The 22522-nt window shown below is 43.8% G+C and overlaps 1 protein-coding gene and 1 long non-coding RNA gene across 2 annotated transcripts; both read left to right on the forward strand.

Annotated features, from left to right (window-relative positions):
* Positions 1-10445: 10445 nt before the first annotated feature.
* LOC136458027 (transcription factor Pur-alpha 1-like) lies at positions 10446-14209 on the forward strand. Its single transcript, XM_066458032.1, has 5 exons — positions 10446-10868; positions 10973-11020; positions 13230-13382; positions 13461-13712; positions 13809-14209. Exons 1-5 carry the CDS (start codon positions 10530-10532, stop codon positions 13959-13961), a joined length of 945 nt encoding a protein of 314 aa, XP_066314129.1. The 5' UTR covers positions 10446-10529; the 3' UTR covers positions 13962-14209.
* Positions 14210-18030: 3821 nt separating this feature from the next.
* LOC136458028 (uncharacterized) lies at positions 18031-19573 on the forward strand. The gene is made up of 4 exons (XR_010759865.1): positions 18031-18088; positions 18264-18443; positions 19123-19353; positions 19439-19573. It is a non-coding gene; the product is annotated as an uncharacterized lncRNA (long non-coding RNA).
* Positions 19574-22522: the final 2949 nt, after the last annotated feature.

A 22522-nucleotide genomic window follows, 5' to 3' on the forward strand; every position in this document is an offset into this window, starting at 1 on the left:
TTTTCATGATTCCGTTAAATATGAATAGATCTGTTTATTTTAAAGTTTTGATCTGTTATCTTTATCATGGCTGCCATCGATCCGGTTGAACCCCACTATTAAGGATAACAAGTTAGATTTGATAAGTTTATAGGTCTATCCATATTAAACAGTCGATTGTTCACATGCTGTAATCCCTTTTCTACCTGAATCAGCTATTTTAGCTGATTCGCCTATGCTTTCACATATATAGCATGTTCTTCATGAACCCATCAATATATAGATGGTTTTATAGATTCTTTGGCTTTAGTTTGTTATCATTATCATAGCTATATTGATCCAGTCAAGCCTCACTATTGATGGTAACAAATCAGATTCAAAGCATTTGTAGATTCATTTGTACTAGACAGTCTATTTGTTCGCATGTTATATCTCGTATCGTTAAACTTATCGACTCAATGCTTTACATTGGTTATATCTACCTAGCTGATGATGTTACTTATGTCTGGGTGCATTGTACTTGTTATCATAAATCAATCGTGACCCACGAACATCATAGTGTTCAACAGTCGATTTCTTCTCGTATCGGCTATTTAGTCAATCTCTCAATCTGGCTGCTCCCAAAGCGGCACACTTGGAACTGTTTGGGCAAAATCAGCATGTTTCGCCTTAAATTACTGATAAACTTTCTCTCCTTGTCAATTACAAGTCAAATTGACTGGCACACCCTTAGACTTTCGCAGGATCGACTAGTCCTACGTTGAAGCCAGACAGATCTCCAGATCATTTCGGCTTGCTGCATGTCCACTCGGTGCGGCCACCACGTTTTCGTGCTGACACTTTGCGAAGTGCTTATGTTGATTAGACCACCGCTTATGTGCTTGCTCTAGGTTTAGGCCTAGTGTTTAGTGAGGTTTGCACACCTCTTATCACTCAGTGCTTGCATGCACCATTGTTGTACTCAACGGGGCTTATAGTCTTGCGAGACCACACCAACCGTGTTTGTGATGTGGCCACCACCATGTACCAAAGGGAACAAGACCTGCGGCGGTTTGGCTGGAAGCTTGATAGTAAAGACGGCGGGGAGCGGTCTGGGAGAGGCTTGCTGAAAGGCATACCGGAGACCCACTTGCACGTGGGGAAGGCCCGGGGCTATCCACGGAGTTACCCGACTAGGAGTTTGGCCCTTGCGTGGGATTCCTTGTGAGGGGCTCCAACGAGGACTAGGGGGAAGCTTGCACGCTTTTCGATACCTCGGTAAAAATACCAAAGTCATCGACGGGAGTTTGCATCTCTACCTCATCTTTACCTTTCGCATTCACATTGCTACCTTGGTTGACTACTTTACTTTTCAAGCTTAGTTGATAGGATTGGAGCCTAGGGTGCATAACTCTTTTGCGGTAGAGATAGCAACATACCTAGCAAAGCCGTAGTTACACATCTAGATAGATTACCTTCTTGCATAGGTTTTGACAAGGTGGAATTAGAGACCATAGTTTAGAGTAGATTTTTAAGTTGCCTAATTCACCCCCCTCTTAGGCGTCACGGTCCCTTACAAGTGGTATCAGAGCCGGTTGGCTCAATTTGGAGCTTTGGCTTCACCGCCATTGAGCCGACGCTATTTAGAGTGGTTAGGATGGATACCTCTAGGCCTCTGCACTCTAACAGCACTAACTTCCCCTACTATAAAGCTAGAATGGCTTGTCACCTTGAGGCAGTAGATTTGAGTGTTTGGAGAGTCACTTGTGACGGGATGAAACCCATTAAGAATCCCAATAAACCCACAAAGAGTGAAGAAAAAGAAATTCATTTCAATGCTAGAGCTAAAAATTGCTTGTTTGAATCTTTTAGCATGGATGTGTTTAACCAAGTGTTCACTTTAAATATGACACATGAAATTTGGTTAAAACTCCAAGAGCTCCATGACGGCACAACTAATGTCTATGAGCAAAAACATTGTCTAGCTAAATAAAATTATGATTCCTTTAAAATAAATGATGATGAGCTTGTTCATGATATGTATTCTAGTTTGAATCTAATTATCAATGAGCTCCATTCAATATGATTAACAAAGCTAGATGATGCGAACATCATGAGGAAGATCATCTCCATGCTACCACAAAAGAAATATGCAAGCATCATCACCATCCTTCACACCATGGAGGACTTGAGCACCATGACCTCAGCCATAGTCAGTGGCAAGATAGTGGCATTTGAAATGTCATGCAAGATGGGTCAAGAAGAAGCCTCTTCACCAAGCAAAGGCAAAGCTCTCACATGTAGTAAGAAAAAGAAGATGAAGGGCAAGCAAGTTGAGACAAGCTCAAGCTCAAGCTCCTCAAGTGAAGATGAAGAAGAAGATGAGGATGATGATGATGAAGAATCAAGTGATGATGATCAATGTTCCTCCTCCACCTCCGACCTTGATGAAGAATCTATCAAGCTTATCAACAAGGTGGAGAAGATGATCCAAAAACTCAATGTCAAGGGTCTGCCCATCCAAATTAAAGATTTCATCTTCACCAATCAAAGAAATGAGCAAAGAAAGAAAGGATGCTATAGATGCGGCGAGTTGGGGCATTTTATGGAAGTTTGTCCAAATAAGACCACACCCAAGATAAAGAAAAAGGCGTGGAAGGACAAAGCCCTCACATCAATAAGGTCATGGGACGATTCTTCAAGTGAAGAAGAAGACCACCACACGAGGCGCGGGCACAAGCACTCATCATCAAGCACCTCATGTGTGTGCCTTATGGCATGAGGTAACAAAAAGCCTATCCCTAGTGATAGTGACAATGATAGTGATAGTGATGATGAGCTACTTTCTTATGATGAAATTGTGCAACAAAATCTTAACTTTGCTAAAGTTTGCACTAGTCAACAAAAAAAGCTTGAAAAATTAAAAGAAAAACTAGATAGCTCACAATAAGCTTATGCTACTTTGCTTGAACAATATGAAACTTTTGCCAATCTTAATATAGAGCTATCTACTAAAATTGAGCAACTTGAGACTAGTGCAAACACAAATAATTACACAATCAATGATAAGCAACTTGCAAAGAAAAAATAAAGGAAAAGTTAGCTAGCTCACAAGATGATTACAAAAGTTTGCTCGCTAAAATGGAAACCATGTGCAAATATTGTGATGAGCTAACTAATAAAGTTGCTAATGTTGAAGCCATTGGTAGAACCCCCACCGAGGCACCTAAAAAGAAAGGTTCAATTTTTGACATGCCTAAAAAGGATGCCTCTAATTCTTGTAATGATTTATTTTAGACTCACCCTTGTGCAACCAAGTTTGTGTTGAGAAAGTTGTTGTAGAAACATGCACACAAGAGGTCGCAATGGAGAATGAGCAACTCAAGTAAAAAGTGGCTCGCCTCACCAATGACTTGACTCAAGTGAAAGGTAAGACGGAGCAAGCCCAACTTCATCAAGATAACACCATCAAGGGAGTGAAGAAGCTTGATGAAGGACAAACTGTGGTTTGCTACGTATGCCACAAGGAAGGCCACAAGTTCTATGAGTGCAAGGTGAAGAATGGGGGAGGAGAAAAGAAGAAAGAGAAAAACAAAAGGCAAACAAACAAGCTCTCCAACACCTACATCAACAAGGTGGACAAGAAAGCCTCCACACCTTATCTCTTGAAGAAGAATGGCAAGGTGGTGGCCATCAAGGTGAACAAGCAAGCCAACAATGGGACCAAACACATTTTGGTGCCAATGGAGATTGTTTCCAACATGAAGAGCACCAAGAAAGTTTGGATCCCAAAAGGGAAGTGAGAAGTCTGATGGACTTTGGGGAATTTAGAGACTTGGCAAAGTATGGGTGCACTTCATGGGGTGCATCATTATGGACAAGGTAATTGCCAAGTGGGTTAGTAAATACTATGGACCTAAATTCCCCTTCCTATGTTAGGTAACTAGATTTAATTTCTTGCAATTTCAATTAGCATCTAGTTTCTTTTTCATGCCTAGGTTTGCATTTGTATGTTTAATCTTATGTCTTGCATACACTAGGTATATCTTATGGTAGGCTTGCTCGGTTTCAATCTTAACCCTTGGAGCAAACCTACATGGTTTAATTGTTTAGGAGCATGGCACATAACTTGTTTTATAATTGTTCATCTAATATGTGCCAAAGTCCAAATTATAGATAATTTCTCCTGAATATCACTTTCGAAAATGATTCTCACATTCATGTGATGTCATCTTTCAAGTGGTATTTTTTATTCTAAAATTAATGTGCATGTCTCCTACAAGTATTCCATACTTGTGTGCACAAATTTAGGGGGAGGTTACTCTACAAGTTGGATGCTTTGAGACTAACACCTTTTCAAGCTTATCATATGTGTAGTTGTCTCATTGCAAGGAAAATGGAGTCCCCAGAGTTAAGCATCATACTTTAAATATCCACCACCTATTGCAAGTGGTATAAATCAAATTGGTTTCTACATGTGGTATTTCTAAACCAATATCATCATGTTAATTTCACTTTGGTATTTATATGCTTTCTCCATGCATTATATAGATTAAACTCCCTTGAGCATTAATTTGCCAATTATGCATAAACTACATTCTCTATCATATGTATGCATATATTTAGGGGGAGCTTAGTCTATGTAATATGAGAGTCAAATTTTGTTACCTATTCCACTCCACATACAAAGGATCACAAAGTTTGACCCTCCCGTTTGACCCTCCCTTGTGCAACTAATGTCTTCTTTTTTGGTGTTTGATCCCAAAGGGGGAGAATTTGTAGGACCAAAAGCAAGCCCAATCATAGTAATTTACAAGTGGTAATGGTAATAATTTACAAGTGGTAATGGTCCAAGAAAGGGAGGATAGTGGATTATGGAGTTAGAGGGAGGTTTAAATCCATAATGCCACATGGGGACATTTGCAAGGGCAAGATAAGTTTCCAAAGATGTTTACATGTGGTATCTTTTAGCATCATATAACCTTGCCCTTTGCATTGCATCCTAGCAAGTAAATAATTTTTAAATTCCAAATTTTTTATTATTTGCTTGTTTTGGTCGTCTTGTCATCAATCATCAAAAAGGGGGAGATTGTAAGGAAAAATGGACCCTAGGCCCATTTACTTTGGATTTTGGTGTTTGATGACCAACACAACCAAATTGGACTAATGAATTTGCAAGTAATTGTTTTGTAGTTCAATAGGGTGCAAGACGTGACTTGGATAAAGGCGACATGATGATCCCACGATCAACACAAAAGCAAGACCCTAGAAGCACAAGAGAAGACCCAAGATATCAAGAAAAGTCTAAGCACGAAGATGGGAACCAAGCCGGATGCAAGATCGCGAAGAAACGAGCTCGGTAGAGGTGACCGAATGCGGCCCTAGGAGGACCAAACACATCTGATCAGTTGCTCAACAACAGTAGGTGTCAGCAGCTGTCACTGGACGCTGAGCGAAGCAGTGACCGGATGCATAGACTTCACTATTCATTGTCACGGCAACAACTCAGTGAGGACCGGATGCAGTAGCTATGGATGACTAGACGCACCAGGCAGTGGCATCTGATCGAGTCTAAAGAGGTTCCAAAGCAGCACCAGCGAGATCGAACGCGTCCGATCGATGATGACCGGACTCGGCAGTGCGTCCGATCTCTACGTGCACGCTCAACGGTCGGGACAACAGCAGCATCCGGTCAGTAGCTAAAAGCTGGATTTCATCCCCAACGGCTACTTTCTCTATGGGGCTTATAAATAGACCCCCAACTGGCCATTTGATAGGAGGAGAGCTGAGAAAACATACCAAGGGTGTTGATACACTATTTTAGCGATCTCCACTTGCATAGTGCTTAGTGATTCATTAGGTGATTAGCGTAGGTGCTTTGCGAAGTGCTTAGGTTGATTAGACCACTGCTTATACGCTTGCTCTAGATTTAGGCCTAGTGTTTAGTGAGGTTTGCACACCTCTTATCACTCGGTGCTTGCGTGCACCATTGTTGTACTTGGTGGGGCTTGTAGTCTTGCGAGACCACACCAACCACGTTTGTGGTGTGGCCGCCATCGTGTACCGAAAGGGAACAAGACCCAGTGGCGGTTCGGTCCGGAAGCTTGATAGTGAAGACTGACAGGGGAGCGGTTCGGGAGAGGCTTGCCGAAAGGCACACCTGGAGACCCACTTGCGCATGTAGGAAAGGCCCGAGGCTATCCATCGGAGTTACCCGATCAGGAGCTTGGCCCTTGTGTGGGATTCCTTAGCGAGGGGCTCCTAACGAGGACTAGGGGAAGCTTGCGCGCTTCTCGATACCTCGGTAAAAATACCAGAATCATTAACGGGAGTTTGCATCTCTACCTCATATTTACCTTCCACATTCACATTGCTACCTTGGTTGATTGCTTTACTTTCCTAGCTTAGTTGATAGGATTGGAACCTAGGGTGCATAACTCTTTTGCGGTAGAGATAGCAACACACCTAGCAAAACTGTAGTTGCACATCTAGATAGATTACCTTCTTGCATAGGTTTTGACAAGGTGGAATTAGAGGCTATAGTTTAGAGTAGATTTTTAAGTTGCCTAATTCACCCCCCTCTTAGGCGTCATGGTCCCTTATAATCCCCATGGAAGACCATGAAGTGAAAATCTAGTAGGAGGAGGTGTGAAGAGTACCAAATGATCGTTTGGCTCAAGAAGCTAGGGCTCACATTGGAGCTCACCTTAAGGGATGAACCGAGCTTGTGGGCTTGGTGTCTAGTGAGGAAGAGCAGCATCCTTGGATTTCCTCAATGGGGAGTAGGTGGTTGGTAAGCCATCCGAACCTTGGGAGTGAAATCACCAGTGTCATCTATTGTCTCCTGTTTGGTTTGCACTCTCCTAACAATAGCTCTTCAAATGTATATCTTGTGCTAGTGTTGTTGCTCTCTTGTGCTTGCTGTAGCTTTATTAGTTGTATTACTGTAGTGCTTACTAGTGTAGCTAGTTGTAGGTGTTTACCTTTGCTCACTAGTATGTGTAGGAGCTCCCGTGTGCTTGCTTGAGCTCTAGTTGCTTTGGTTTGTGTGACCTTGCACACTAGGCTTGTGTTGGTAAGCTCTCACTAGCTCGGCACCTTAGTTTTGATATCTTGTGTAGGATATTTTAAGGGTGCTTGTGAAATTTGATAGAGGGGTAAAGTCGTGGCTAGATGATTTGTTTTATTCTGCTATTTTTCTCAGCTAGCCGTAGCGCTTAAGTTTTAGAAATGACTATTCACCTCCTCCTAGTCGGCCATCTTGACCTTTCACAAGTTTGACCGGATTTTGATCATTAGCATCCACAATATAAATTCCTTTTAGGATTTTTCATAATAGATCTTAGGAAATAACTTTTCTGACATTTATAGTTGATTTGTTTAGTTAACTAGTTTCTCACACACCTCTATCATAGCCATACCCATTGAGACATGCATGTATGTTTGTGGAATGTTACAGTTTTGTTGATGTATCTATATAAGCTGGCCAATAAAGAGATGATTCTTCATTATCCACGCACATGTTGCATGAGATAAAAAAGTTGAAAAATTAGTGCCACAACGATGTTTACTTTTCATAATTATTATACTCCAATACCCCTTTACTATACTTACTATCCTACATTTTTCAAATAATACACCATATTGCTTGATCCACATTAATAACATCATTAGCAATAAGAGCATGTTTGGAAGAAATGTTTTCATGTCAAAACACTTGTAAAATACAAGGTTGGAAAGTTTTCACCCTACTCTCAAAAAAGTTGTTTGAATGACCGGAGAAGGTACTAAATTTATCCTTGTTTTGTGTCAACCAACTAGAAAAATATAATCCACTGTGGAGGCAACAAAAACAAAACAACGGATGATGGTCTTGCCTCTCAACCCTTGCCCATTAGTGATGGTTGCTTGACTCCCCCTCAGTGATGGTAGCATCTCCTCCTACTCTCTCTTTGCCTCCCTCTATTCCTCATCTCGACCACCAAATCTAGAGAGATGGAGATGGATTAGACACCCGCCAAAAGCCCTCTCATGCCACCCCAGTCCTTTGCCCTCTGCCTACCTCATCCTCCCATGCTCAGGGGCGATGAATTCAAGAAGGAACATGCAACATGTTCTAATTGGAGAAGAAACAAGTAGTTGAAGGGTCGTAAGGAGCTAGAAGAAGAAGAATCATTGTTTCTGCTCGGCAAGTTTGTCAATGGCGCGGGAAGATATCAAGTTAGTAGTGCCAGAGATGCATATGCTGCCTTGTGCTCCATCTTCGGATCTGATTGCTTCATTTAATTTGGTTGGATGATCAGTCCCATTAATTCCTATATGTGATGATTTTGTTTTAGTTGTAATTATTTTGGACATACAAATTGGTGGTTACCTGTGCACAATGTTTGCTATTTGGTACCAAGGAACCTGTTGATGCTTTGATCTAATTTTTGGCCTCAAATTTGAGTGTTGATTGGAAATTTATTCAGGTTTACTCCAATTCAGTGCTTTGTTTTCAAATTTCATTGTTTGTGCAATGCTCATTCTTATTGTGACGCAAATGGTAATCAATTAGTTAGCTCAAAGCAAATAGTCACCTATTCTCTGCTTACCCAAACAACAAATTTCTAAGGAAAAATAATACCCTATATTTCAGAGGTTTTCTTGTACATAAGAAAATATAGGTGTAATATAATTACATGCAAAAAGAATCACATGGCTTCTTAATATGGTAGAAGTTGGAAATTTTTCAAGTTTCTAGTGACTCTTGCTTGCAACATCTCCATGAGTTTCTAAATTTAGAGGGTGTTTTTTCTCTATGAACCTTAAATTTTACCAGGAAGTTTGACATCAGGCTCTTAGATACTAGACCTAATACCTAATCTATAACTCTTATAAAGCTAATCCCGTAATTCACACTACAAAGACATCCACATCATTTCAAACTAATTATCCACATCATCTCTCATCAATGGCCATGTCATTCCACTAACTTCCAACCTTAATACAAGCTATCCACATCGTCATCACTAAGCGCAATTACTACTTTCAATATATAAGAAACTAGAAGCATACCCAGCATACACATGAGAATTTTGGAAAATTAGACTATATAATTACTTATATGAAGGGATATACTATTATAAATTAATGTTGGATGGCTTGGCACATTCATGTTGACAACTAAATACATGTTTGTGGATGATGTGCCTCGTTGACTTGTATATCATAATTGTATACGCTAGTGAGTTGTAATTATATCTATTAGTGGATTGTTGAGGAGGACAACTTGCATGTTGAGATGCAACCTTTAGTTGGGTTTAGGATTACAAGAGATATAAATATCGATATAGATATAAAAGGCATCCATATGTTGCTATTTGTTTTGCTGTTCCACCATCTTATAATTCGATCTAATTCTTTTATTTTTTCCTATTGAATTATTTCATTGTCTTGTCCTGTAGTGTTGATCAAATGAAATGTTGAAGGTTTAGCTCATACATGTATTGGTCTTGTTTTTAAAAAGTCCCATAGCACGTGCGAAAATATCCTTCTAGTATTTCATATAAAACTAACCCAACACATTTTGAAAAAAATTACAAAGGACAAAAGAAATACATTAAAGAAAACTAACTAAACACAAAAACACTTGGCCCTACATTCCAAGTAACAGGCTGACCATACGAGTGCAACAAAATACTACACCTTTGTGGTAGCTATGAACATTGAGTTTCCTACGCACTTAGGCCCTGTTTAGTTTCCAAATTTTTTGTCTTCTACAGTAAAAGGGCATGTTTGGATACATGCATGGAGTACTAAATGTAGACAAAAAAAACTAATTGCACAGTTCTCGGCAAAATCGTGAGACGAATCTTTTAAGCCTAATTAGTCCATAAAAAGCCTTAAGTGTTACAAGTAACCCACATGTGCTAATGGCCGATTAATTAGTATCATTAGATTCGTCTCGCAGTTTCCTGATGGGTTCTGTAATTTGTTTTTTTATTAGTATTCAAAACCTTTATCCCAACATCATTCGACAATATTCCGATATGACACCTAAAATTTTCACCGCTCCTAAGCTAAACACACCCTTACTCCAGTTTCATTGATGAGCCAAACAGAGCTATGTTGCCATGTTGGCTTCAGAGTTCAGACGAGCTGATCTTTACGATGTTCCTCAAGCCGAGACGAGAGAACCAGCCCAAAAGGGGGATAAAAAGTGTCCAAACCTTACCCAGTCCAATCATGTCAGTGAGGGCGAGCCCGCCAATACCGGGTCGGCATGCCACGAGCGCGCGGTCAGCATCCGCAGGTACGGCACGCACACACGAGCACTCCCAGCCCATCACGCCGCCCACCAAAAATCCACCCGACCCGCCGGTTCATGGGCTCCACGGAAACCATAGCCCACACGTCAGTCTCCTCCACGAGACCCAAACCGGGTCGCCCACCGTTTCCGGAGTAACCCCCCCTCGAGATCTATCCCCGTTTCCGACCTCACATCCCCCTCTTCCACTCGAGCTCCTTCGTTTAAACCCAAACCCTAATCGCGACCTCCGTTCCCCCAAAACCCTACCCTTACGGCGGCCATGGACGGCGGAGGCGGTGGTGGCGGAGGAGGCGGCGGAGTTGGGGCAGGTGTCATGGTGGGCGGCGGAGTCGGGCCGGGCGGGGCGGCGTGGCGTTGGCGGGGCGGCGACGTGGAGCTCGTCAGCAAGACGCTGCAGTTCGAGCACAAGCTGTTCTACTTCGATCTGAAGGAGAACCCGCGGGGGAGGTACCTCAAGATCTCCGAGAAGACCTCGGCCACGCGCTCCACCATCATCGTCCCCGTCGACGGCGTCGCCTGGTTCCTCGACCTCTTCGACTACTACATCCGCACCGACGAGCGCGACGCCTTCAGCAAGGAGCTGCGGCTCCAGACCAAGGTATTGGCCCCGCTTGCTTCGCGATTGGCCCGCATCTGCCGCTGATTCTCGTGCCGTTGATGCTAATTTTGGCGTGGCTTAATTATGCTCATTGCGCGGTGCAGGTGTTCTATTTCGATATCGGGGAGAACAAGAGGGGCCGATTCCTCAAGGTGACGTAACTTTCTCTGTATGAACGCGTGCAGTTTCAAATTTTATCATCTTTTTGGGTGTTGGTACGAGAAAATTGCCTGAATTGGGGAACTCCATTATTTGGAAGCCAAACTGTTTAGCTAGAACAAGGCGTAATTTGTCGCACTAGAACGGGATTTGCTTGTGTGGATTTAGTAAGTGAAAAGGTCCTATTGTTCTCTTCAGATTTTCGTTGATTCAAGACATCTAGGTCCTAAATGGGTATGCTGACTAGTTTTCCATTGCTATGTGGAGCATGGACCTATCTGTCAGTGGCACGGTCTTCTTTGAGACTTTGACCAAGGCTCGAGTTCATCAATAGGTTAAATGTCCTAAAAAGATGTGCTTGAGGGTTACTTCAAGCTTTGAAAAGGTTTAGGTCCTACTGGGCACAACCCAAAGATTGATGACCAAAATGGGACTTTCCTCTTTAGTAGCTGTGCCCTTGGCAGGTTTTGGTTTCTCCTATTCTGGCAATTTCACTTTTACTGCTTGTAACTACCAGTTATTTATTAGCCTAGTGGCAACCAAGCAAAGTAGTATCTTGTGTTTGCCTTTAGTGGCATATTCTGTTTTGTAGCCCTTTCTGCTCGTGCAAAATTACCAACTATTAACTTCTTAACTACCCCTCTAGTGAAAAATATTTATGTTTTGGACAAGATCTGATCCAGCTTTTAAAACATTGACTTCAATAACTTAAAATTATTTATTTTGGGCACATAAAAACCATATATGATTTGTCCTGAAAAATCACTTTTATAATCTCATAAATTTAGTATAAAAAATAGTGGTCAAAGTCACACCTTGCAGACATAAAAGTAAAGAATACCAGAGGGAGTAGAAATGGATGATGTGGTGCTCTAGGTTCACTACCAATTATTGTGTCCAACAGGTCTTAATTGATTTTTGTAGTTGTTGTGGAATGGAAAGAGAATAAGGATTGATGGGGTTTTTCATTTAGGCCATTTAATTGCTGATCGAAGATACACACCTGACTACTGGACGGTTTCCTAAATTTGAATTGTATGAATGCTGCTGCTTGCTTATGTGTTGCTGTTACATTGATTTTGCTATCTTTTTTTTACAAAAAGTTTTTTTTTGGTAATCAGTGATATTATTCTTTCTGGAGTTGTGAATTTATGTTCAGATTTGTTCTTGATTTTATTCTGGTGCAGCACTTGAGGTTCCAAATCCAAAGAAAAAGGGAAAATAAAGCTTGATTGGTCAATATTCGTGATCGAGAAATCAATTTATTTCTCAAGTCCTGCTATAAAACTTTTCAGATTATTCTCTTGATTTTTATAAAAAAAATTAATTAGAACACTGAATGCTTGTGTCTTAATTTCATTGGAACAATATATTTCAGAAAATAGAGCTATCTGTTCATAGTTTCATATATTGAAAATTGAGTATTGAAGACACCAACAACTGAAACGAACAGAAAATGGTATATTGGTGTACTTTTAGCAAAGACTTGATGCATGCTGCTTGTATGTGCATTATGGAGATCTGGGCTCTCCACTTGGATATTGTTTGGATTATTAAGAATCTCAAGACATTCCTTGATGCATGCTCTTAACTTAAAAAATCTTACATTTTCAGATTGTGGGTCCAAATAGTGACAGACGGTATTCTCTGATTAAATGTTGCATTTTACCTTTTTAGCTGGTGGGTTATCATGTTGCTGAACATGTCACCTTGCTTGCTTAATTTCCTAATTTTTTTTTGTTTCCTTGAATTTTTTTGAGGGACATAATGATCTTGAGCAGTCTTTGTGTCTGTTGCATTCTTGAAAAGACTTAATGTGTAGCTTAATCTTATTGGCTAGCACACTACATGTAGTGATCCTAGCATATTCTTCTGGCATCTGTCAATTTCATGACTCAAACTAAATTTGGAATCGAAATATTATATGTTTTAATGCTACCAACTATATATAATTTGTGTTAGTTTGTTTTCAACATCCACTGAGAAGGGGTTTGCAATATTTTCCCTAGATATAAATCGTAAAAGGTTATGGTCTTGTATATAGCTGGGGAGAAGTATTATCTATCTTTGTTGTAGTGTTTGCAACAAATGATACTTTTGAGCTATATTACACTTTTTTTTTTGCTTCTAAAGTAACTGTGCAGTTTTATATGCGTGACATAACTGCAATAGTTACCTGCTTACACAACATTTTGTATTTAGGTTTCCGAGGCCTCTGTCAACAGGAATCGGAGTACCATAATTGTTCCAGCTTGCAGCTCTGGTGAAGAGGGCTGGGAAGCATTCAGGAATGTACTGTTGGAAATAAATAACGAGGCTTCCAGATTGTATGTCCTACCAAATCATCCAAATCAGGTAGAGCTAACAAAAAGAAATGTTTGTTGCATATTTGTGAAGTCTACCCTCTATGACACTGTATTCTTTTGATATTAGATTGCCCAGCAACACATGGAGCCGCCAGAGCGTCTTCCTGGCCTTTCCGATGATGTGGGTGCCGGATTTATAGCTGGACATGGTAGCCAGTCCGCTTCTGGGCCAGAGGTAGATGTTGATCGCTTGGTTGATCTGCCTCCTCAAGAAGAAATTAGTGGCATGGGTATGTCTAAGGTGATTAGGGCAGATCAGAAGAGGTTCTTCTTTGACCTGGGCAGCAACAACAGGGGCCATTATTTGAGGATTTCTGAGGTAACCTGTTGTTGCCCATTATTTGCAAACACAAGCCTCCATTTTCCACGCACAAGAGTGATCCATTGCTCTTACTGTTTGTGATTGTAATTACAGGTGGCTGGAGCTGATCGTTCGTCTATAATCTTGCCGCTCTCGGGTTTGAAGCAGTTCCATGAAATGGTCGGTCACTTTGTAGATATAATGAAGGACAGGCTTGAAGGAATGACAGGAGCTAACGTGCGCACTGTCGAACCCAGCCAGAGATGATTACCCTTGACTGTGGCCTTGGCAAGACTGCTGTTATGCCTCCTGTAGGTTTGCCATGTGGTGTGTGGTAATGTAGATCACGCAGTATTAATTCATCTGGTGGGGATAATAATGTCTCTTTTCTCTTTATTTTTTGAATTCAGTGGTGAGGATTGATTTGTTTGGGACTTTTTCCTTTCAGTTGGAGGAATAATAAGCAGTGTATTGTTCGTGGGGTGGTATAATTGCGGTTGCTGCAGTGTTAGCCCTGTTTTCATGCATCCCAGTTCTTGTTTAGGTAAAAAAATGTCTGCTATGTTTCTGGCATTGTGTTCTCTGTAGTTGGCCTCTGCATTGTGAGTTCTTCCTACATAGTTATATGTTAGTGATGTGGATAGGCCTGCGTTCGACGCTTGCTGCAGTAATCTGATGTAGTTCAGTAATACTGGTCCGTTAAGTGTGCCACAAGCCCACAACCGTTACACTGTTATATATGTTCAGGTATTTTCACTAATTTCCAGGTGTTTTCTTTTGTGTGTTCTGGTTACTCGGCAAATCACGATTCATGAACTACAATGGTTAGTTGGGGCAACTTGTTTAGTGACTCCGGAACGGAGAAATTGAAATCAGATGAATGAAAAAAAATACAAAAATAGGGTGTGGATGTATTAGCAAAACAGAGGAAAGAAAAAAAGCCCAAGAAACATGCGCCCTGCTGCACTATTTCAGCAAGTGAACGAACAGTATTTCCCTGTCTCGGTCTTGAGCGAAACTTTGTTCCTACTCGATAGGTTCCCGTGAAATCAATGGACGCAAGAACATTTCCTACGTTTTACTGTTGAAGCTTCCTTTATTCCACACGCAATTTTGAGAAACCTTTCCAAAGCAATGGATTCCTAAAAATTGAAGTATCAGATCGACCAAATTGAACAAATGATAGCTCATGAAATTTCTTTGATCTGAACGGAGCCTTAAACATTACCCAATTTATATCAGATTCAAAATCTATATCTATATAATCTAACCTATATATTAATACAGAGGCAAAATTTCCGTCACTCCTTTTTTTTTTTGCCATTTGTTTCGTCTAGCCTTAATTCACCGTGAATCGCAATCTGCAACAACCAAAGTCCGTATCGCTCCTGCCTTCCAAAACCTCTACCGAATCGTTCAGTATTCCAATAAGAGCAAGAACACGACTTGGAAGACAGCAAAGACGAGAAGGGTTCAATCAGCAAACCACCTAGACAAGATTAAAAAGAACTCTAATAAGATACGCAAGACAATAACTGAAAGTCTCCCGAAGAACATAGATAATTGCTCAAATAATCTCTCATCTCTCAAAACTAAGAAGCCTAAAGAAGAGACACCGGCGTCGTGCGACAAAATCATCGTCCTCACCCCTGTCGGACGACCCCTGCGATCCCCGCCCGCTCGTCTGGTTTCACCGCGCTTTGCCCTTGCGATCCCGCGACGCAATCACGCGAGAGCACGCGCCGCCAGGTTATATATGGCCATGCAGCCCGAGCCTGTCGCCCTGGGCCAAGGCCTGTTTTTTTAGCCCGGCCCAAGCATGGCCCGGCCCGGCGGCTAGCGGGCGTTGGCTGGCACGGCCCGGAGGAGCAGGCCGTGCCTGGGCCTTACCCCAGGCACGTGGCCCGGCACGGCACGGCCTGCTACAGAACTGGAGGCCCGCTGGCGGCCCGGCCAGTCGGCCTGCTAAGAGCCCCAGCCGGCCCGGCCAGCCCCTACCTCTCTCACTACCTCTCAGATGCGGTGCCCTCTCTCCCTCACGCACCGTCACTCTCCCTCACGCGCCGTCGATCTCTCCCTCCGGCCCTCCCTCCACTCTCTCCCGGCTCAACAACGGCGCCCCTCTCCCTCCCTCTCGCGTGGCCCCTGCAGCGGCGCTCTGTGGTGGAGTTCGCGTGGTCCCCCACGGCGGAGCTCGCGCGGTCCCTTGCAGCGGCGCTCTCACGAGGAGGCGGCGGGATCCGGCGCTCCCCTGCAGCGGTGATGCTCCCCTACAAGCGGTCGGCGAGATCCGGCCTGAGGAGGTGGCGGCACGGAGCAGGGCGGCTCTCCTCTGGCGCGGACGTCTCCGGGCAGGGGCGGCGCGGATCCAGCGCTGGACGGCGCGGATCTCCTCCTTCGTGGCAGGATCCGCTCCCCGCGTCCTCCCTCCCTCCCTTCTTCCGGCGGATCCAGTGAACAGCGGTGGCGGATCGGGCACCGGTGCAACGGATCCGGCGAGAGGCGAGCGCGCTGGCCTCCTCCGGATCCGTCGTCGATCTCCTCGGCGGCGAGCGGCGTCGACCCCCTACACCTCTCGAGCGGCGTCGCCCTTCCCCTCTCTCTCTCTGTCGGCAGCCAGTGGGCCTTGGGCTGGCACGGCCTGTGAAATTGGCCGTGCTTCTCGGGCCGGCCCGGCACGAAAATCGACCCATAGTGTCATGCCTGGGCCGAGGCCAGGCCCGTGGCCTTGTGAGGCACGGCCCGGGAGGCACGTCGTGCCGTGCCGGCCCTGACCCCCATCGGGCCGTGCTTTCACGGGCCCGTGCCGTGCCGTGCTGGGCCGGCCCATTGACCATCTATACGCCAGGTGGAACCACCCTTCCCGCGATCGCCGAGTATTTTCTGCAGATCCTGACTGCCTCATACCCTGAATTTAGTTCTCGAGCGTCATAGCAGGTACCCATTACGGGATCATAGCATATATGAAGCGACTGATTTTGACTACATGAACGTTGTCTGAATTCCGATAGTATTTCACACGAAAGATGTGTGCCGAGATTGACGTCGCGTTCGCTTGGCTTATAAGCCGTACTTTTTCAGCCAATGAACAAGTATTTTTCTCTCACAACAAATCAGCCAACAGTACTTTCAGCCATGACTTATCAGCCAAGCGAACATGGCATGAAAGCTTGCTTCTGTTCTATGGTTGGCAGGACACGGGTGAGGAAGAGGTCAGGCGCGACGGATCCGCGACGGCAGAGGCCTTTTTTTTTAACATAAATGGCAGGAGCTCTGCCTTTCAATTAAGAAGGAAAAGATAATTTTAAGATACAACAACTCCTAGGTTGTGAGCCCGCAATGTAATCAAGGATTGACTCTGCCACCCGACAGAACTTACCATGATTGCAATTACACTCCCTTAGGTGATCACCCGAAAAGCCCTTCTATACTCCTCTAGATTTTTTTAATGCGGGTTGCTACTTTCTGAGCTGTTAAGAACTTTTGATCGAAAAATCTTCGATTTCGTTCCTTCCAAATATTCCGCATGGTGTAGATAATCAATTCATTGAAGTGTCGTCTTTTATCCTTCGGTACGGATCTTGCCGTCTTCTCCCACTATTTACCAATATTATCAAATTGCACCGGGTGAGCAGCTTGAAGAATATTGAAATTCTCCTAAGTTGAGATTTGGTTCCACACCACTTGAGCATATGTGCAGGTTAGGCAAAGGTGTAAGCCGGTTTCCATTGGCCCGCTGTAGAGAGCACACGAGTTCTGGTGTGACCATCCTCTGAGTGCTAGGTTATCTTGTTGTGTATTAGTATCTAAGTAAACAATTTGTATTTGTTCTCGATGTGTGCTCGCTATAGTGCGTGGCGCCGCAGTCCCCTGCCATCGTGCAGCTATTGTCGGTCGAGGCTGCGCTCCACCACCACGACACGGCCAAAACGTAGGATCACTGGCGATGCCTCGGCACTCTGTTGCCGGCCGGAGGATGCTGCCATGGTTCAGCTCGTAGACGCTCGCAGACACGGCCGGAGGATACATATTTTTTGTTTGATGTTTTCATTTAATTTAATTTAATTTCCCTTCTTCACTGAAGCTAGCTTCTGTATGGATGATCACATCTTACTGACTCTTACATGCCAGGTACTCTGTCGTGAATCCAAACAAGTTCAGGGCTCGTGAGTTCCTGATTCGATTCGATGAGCAACAACGTGTAGACAAGTAACACATGTTTGCTATGAAACTTCTCAAGCCAATGATTTTAATTTGGTGTCACAAGGTGACTTCACATTTATGCAGATGTTACCTTTTTTCTTCTAATTTTGCACTTATTTATCTTTGAATCATTCAGCCATGCTGAGAGGACAAGAATTCTCTACCGATTCAATACAATTTTCCTTTCAAAGGTGTGCTTAGTGACTACCTAATCTTGAATATGTATTTGAAATTAACTTAATGTCTGCAAATTTTGTGACTACATGTTGTTTACTCGATTGATATCCCGAAAGCTAATGTTAACATTCAAATATCATCTCATGCTGGTTTGAGGCGTTAAGCTAAGCATCTGGGACGTATTCTCAGGGCAAAGGTACTGTTGGCTGCAGTCGCCTGGTTGGCTGTTGCTTACTACCATTTGCCTGGAACAGGATCGAGGTGGAGAATTTGGATGCTTTCAGGGTCGCAGTGGAACTCATGCGCGACCCTGATCCAATGCGGTGTCTTGCAGCTGCCGGTGTGTCGAGGGCCATAGACGTGATTGAGGTGAGGATGACGAATTGCAGGCCTCTTTATTTGTTTGTTACATTCTCAATGATTCTTGTTGATATGGCACCAGTGAGACAGCGTCTGATAATCTGATTTCAGTACTGACCACTCAAATTTCACTGTATATCAGTGTGGCAATTAAGCGGTGTTGCCAACAAAATGTTTGTCCCTTCATGGTATTTAGATTAGTTGTGGTTTTCTTAATGGCACATTGCCTGGTATTAAGAATGGTGTGCAGTAGTCTTTACTATATGTCCCCAGGCTCGTAGTCGCGCTGTGAACAGTTGCAAGTGTTGTTACTTTGTTGGATAAATGAAGTAATTAGTATTTAGATTAGTTGTGGTTTTCTTAATGGCACATTGCCTGGTATTAAGAATGGTGTGCAGTAGTCTTTACTATATGTCCCCAGGCTCGTAGTCGCGCTGTGAACAGTTGCAAGTGTTGTTACTTTGTTGGATAAATGAAGTAATTAGATGCGTTAAGTATTCTAGGACAACATATCTAATACATGCTATAGCCTATAGGCATCGTATTTACTGTTTATCTAGCTGAAATGTCTCTTGATTTTGTTAAATTTGCTAACTGGAATTATCATGCCCGTTGAACAGTGCAACCTTCTAGCCTGGACTAGGGGCAGTTGCAACTGGATCTCATGTTGATGCCATTCCATTCTCAGGGCAAATTTGACGGTGTTGTTGGGGTTCTGGGTGCTCTTGAGGCAATTAGCTTACTGAAAAGGTAACAGTTCTGTCTGCCTAAAAGTGTTTTCACAATTCCTGCAGCACCAAGGATGATCCTTTGTATTGCATTCTTTTACGGACATGTTTTCTGCAATTTTGAACCACGTTCCCTAGATTACGAGGGGCTATGCACAGGGATGCTGTCACGCTTGTCATCGACGATCAAGGTGAGGAGAAAAATTACATCTTGCAAAGCTATTCCACATGACTGTGAGCGGAGGTATTTGTTGTGAAGCTAAAACTGTGCTGTAGGTTGCATGCAGAGGCAAAGTATTTGAAGGAGCCATGACATTCATGTGGTCATGTTCACTAAGTGGATCGAGGTCCGACCCATCGTCAATCTCAAATCAGAACGGGCGGCCAAGTTCATCCAGGACATTATCCACATGTTCGGAGTTCTCAATCGCATTATTAGTGATAATCTCCGCGTTCGGCTGGCTGGCCAGCGCTCTCACAATGGCATTGTTCACGCGAACCGTGTTCCTAGATAGAACAGTATTTTTCCCTCACAACAATCAGCCGGAACAATATTTTGACTTATTTTTCAGTCCTGCCAAACAGGCCGAATGGCACTCAGTTCACAGGCCGCAAGTTTCTGGATTTCTGCGACGCCTGGTGAATCCGAGTGGATTGGGCCTTGGTCTATCACCCCGAATCCAACGGCCAAGTTGAGCGCGCCAACGGGCTAGTCCTCTAAGGGATCAAAACTTGCATCTACAACGAGCTCAAGATCCACGTCGACCGCTGGGTGGACGAGCTCCCCTCCCTGCTTTGGAGCCTGAGGACGAGCGTGAATCGTTCGATGGGGTACACACCCTTCTTCCTCGTCTATGGGCCTAAGGCGGTCATCCCCTCCGACCTTGACTTCGACGCCCCACGCGTCCACTTCTACTACGAGCAACGGGCCAAGGAACAACGCCAAGTGGACGTTGACATGCTCGAGGAGGTGCGGAACACCGTCGTGGTGCGATCTGCCGGCTACCAACAAGGGCTTCGCTGTTATCACGCCAGACGGGTACATGAGCGTTCTTTTGTTGTAGGTGACCTCGTCCTCCGGAGAGTCGCCCCGTCCAAGAAGGGCCACAAGTTGACTCCGCCTTAGGAAGGCCCCTTTCGTGTCCCACTGGTGATCTGGCTAGGCGCCTACAAGATCAACAACATTGCGGGGAAGGAGTATGATAATGCGTGGAAGATCAAACATCTATATCGTTTCTATCCATAGCTCGTTACTCCCGTCAATACCGTACCTCTAACCTCCTAGCAGGATCCTACCCCTCAGTGGGACAGAAGGGACGCCCTCGCTAGAAAGGGGGGCGCCTCCCGGGTGAAAGGATCAAGATGCCCAAGAGGGGAGGTGAATTGGGCTAATTCTAAATTTCTTTGCAATAATTAAATCCTATGGTTAGCCCAATTAACCCCTTGTGCCTAGAAAGTGTTTTTAATTGTTCTACCGCACAAAAGACTTGCAACCTAAGTTTCAATCCTACTCTAGCATGGCAATTCTATGAATGTAAAGACAAGAATTGAATTGCTCAAAGTAAATAGAAAAGGAGGAATGCGGCGATGTTTTGCCGAGGTATCGGAGAGTCGTCACTCCCCACTAGTCCTCGTTGGAGCACCCACGCAAGGGTGTAGCTCCCCCTTGATCCGCGCAAGTATCAAGTGCTCTCTACGGGTTGAATCTTCGACACTCCATCGCGGTGAATCACCCACAACCGCTCACAACTTGAGTTGGGTCATCTACAAGCTCTCCGGATGATCACCAAGCTCCAAATCACTACCAAGCCGTCTAGGTGATGCGATCACCAAGAGTAATAAGCACAAACTCTCACTTGACCATGACAAGCCTAATGAGAAGGGTGGATGCATACTTTGCTACTCTTGATCTTCACTAATGAGGGCTCTCTTTGGGATTCTCAAATCTCAATCACCTCACTAGGACCTTGCTCTTCTTAGCACTCTCAAACAGTGTTTCTCAGCTGTTGGAATGAGCAAAAGTATCCCCACACACGAGTGGAGGTTGTATTTATAACACCGGCTGAAAAATGAACTGTTATGTGTCTCTGCGGGGTGACCGGACGGTCCGGTCATGTTGACCGGATGCTCCGGTCAGTACACCCCGAACTCTAGTAGTTAAGTGTTGACCGGACGCTAGGACAACGTTCGGTCAGCACTGACCGGATGCGTTCGGTCATGTTTTCTCCTCACTGGAACCTTACTGATGTCGACCGGACGCTTGACCCCTAGCGTCCGATCACTTACTGAGCAGTGTCCGGTCAGTAGCCAGAACCTGATCAGCGTCCGGTCAGCATTGTCCGGATACGTCCGATCAGGATTCTTCCTCCCTGAGACCTTACTAGAGTCGACCAGACGCTGGCCCTCAGCGTCCGGTCACTTGACCTCACAGCGCTCGGTCACTTCCAGACGCTTTCACCTTGGTTAAATGAACTGACCAGACCTTGAGCCAGCGTCCGGTCACACCGAAGCCAGCGTCCGGTCAGTATTTGACCCTCCATTCACTTCCAACTCTCGATCATATGTGAATGAAGTTTGCTCCATTAGGATCAAAGGGCTGTTATGGAGCTACCTAGTGCTAGTTGTAACAAGTGTGCACCACACCTAACTCACTAGACTCACCTAGGTCAAGCTATCCGTTCATACCCCCCTTAATAGTACTGGCCAAAGGAAAAACAAAGTCCTAAACTACTCTAAGTGTCTCTCCAACTCCAATCGACACTTAGAACTAGTCCATCCTTAACCTTGTCAGTCTATCCTTTGAAAACCGAAAACAATTTCCATCATAGGGGCATGACCACCTTGATTGCCCATTCGATCTCTATTACCGTGACCTAACTTAATTGTTTCTACAAAACACACGTTAGTCACAGTAATCACGTATTGTCATTAATCACCGAAACCCAATTAGGGGCCTAGATTCTTTCAATCTCCCCCTTTTTGGTGATTGATGACAATACTACCTCGAGTATGTGAAAGAGATGAGGTTTTTAACATGCTTGGTTCATATAAACTTTTGGCAATAAAAACAAAAGTGTTAGACAAGCTTATATGACCCAAGCTAACATGATATACTCAAAAGATATGAAATAAGCATGAGTACAAGTAATGAAGCTCATTTGCATCGGAGTAAAACGCGGAAGCAAAGGCAAAAGAGCATAGCACAAGTGATATGACATATAAAGAATTCAAAGTAGAGAGCACACATGTCATATACCACAATCGCGTAGATATCACTGTCACATAAATATAGTAGAAAACATGAATGCATAATGTATCACACACATAAAAACTCCAAATGTAATAGATAAGCTAATATAA

The sequence above is a fragment of the Miscanthus floridulus genome, chromosome 6 (genome assembly GCF_019320115.1).
Source record: "Miscanthus floridulus cultivar M001 chromosome 6, ASM1932011v1, whole genome shotgun sequence".
NCBI classification, from domain to species: domain Eukaryota; kingdom Viridiplantae; phylum Streptophyta; class Magnoliopsida; order Poales; family Poaceae; genus Miscanthus; species Miscanthus floridulus.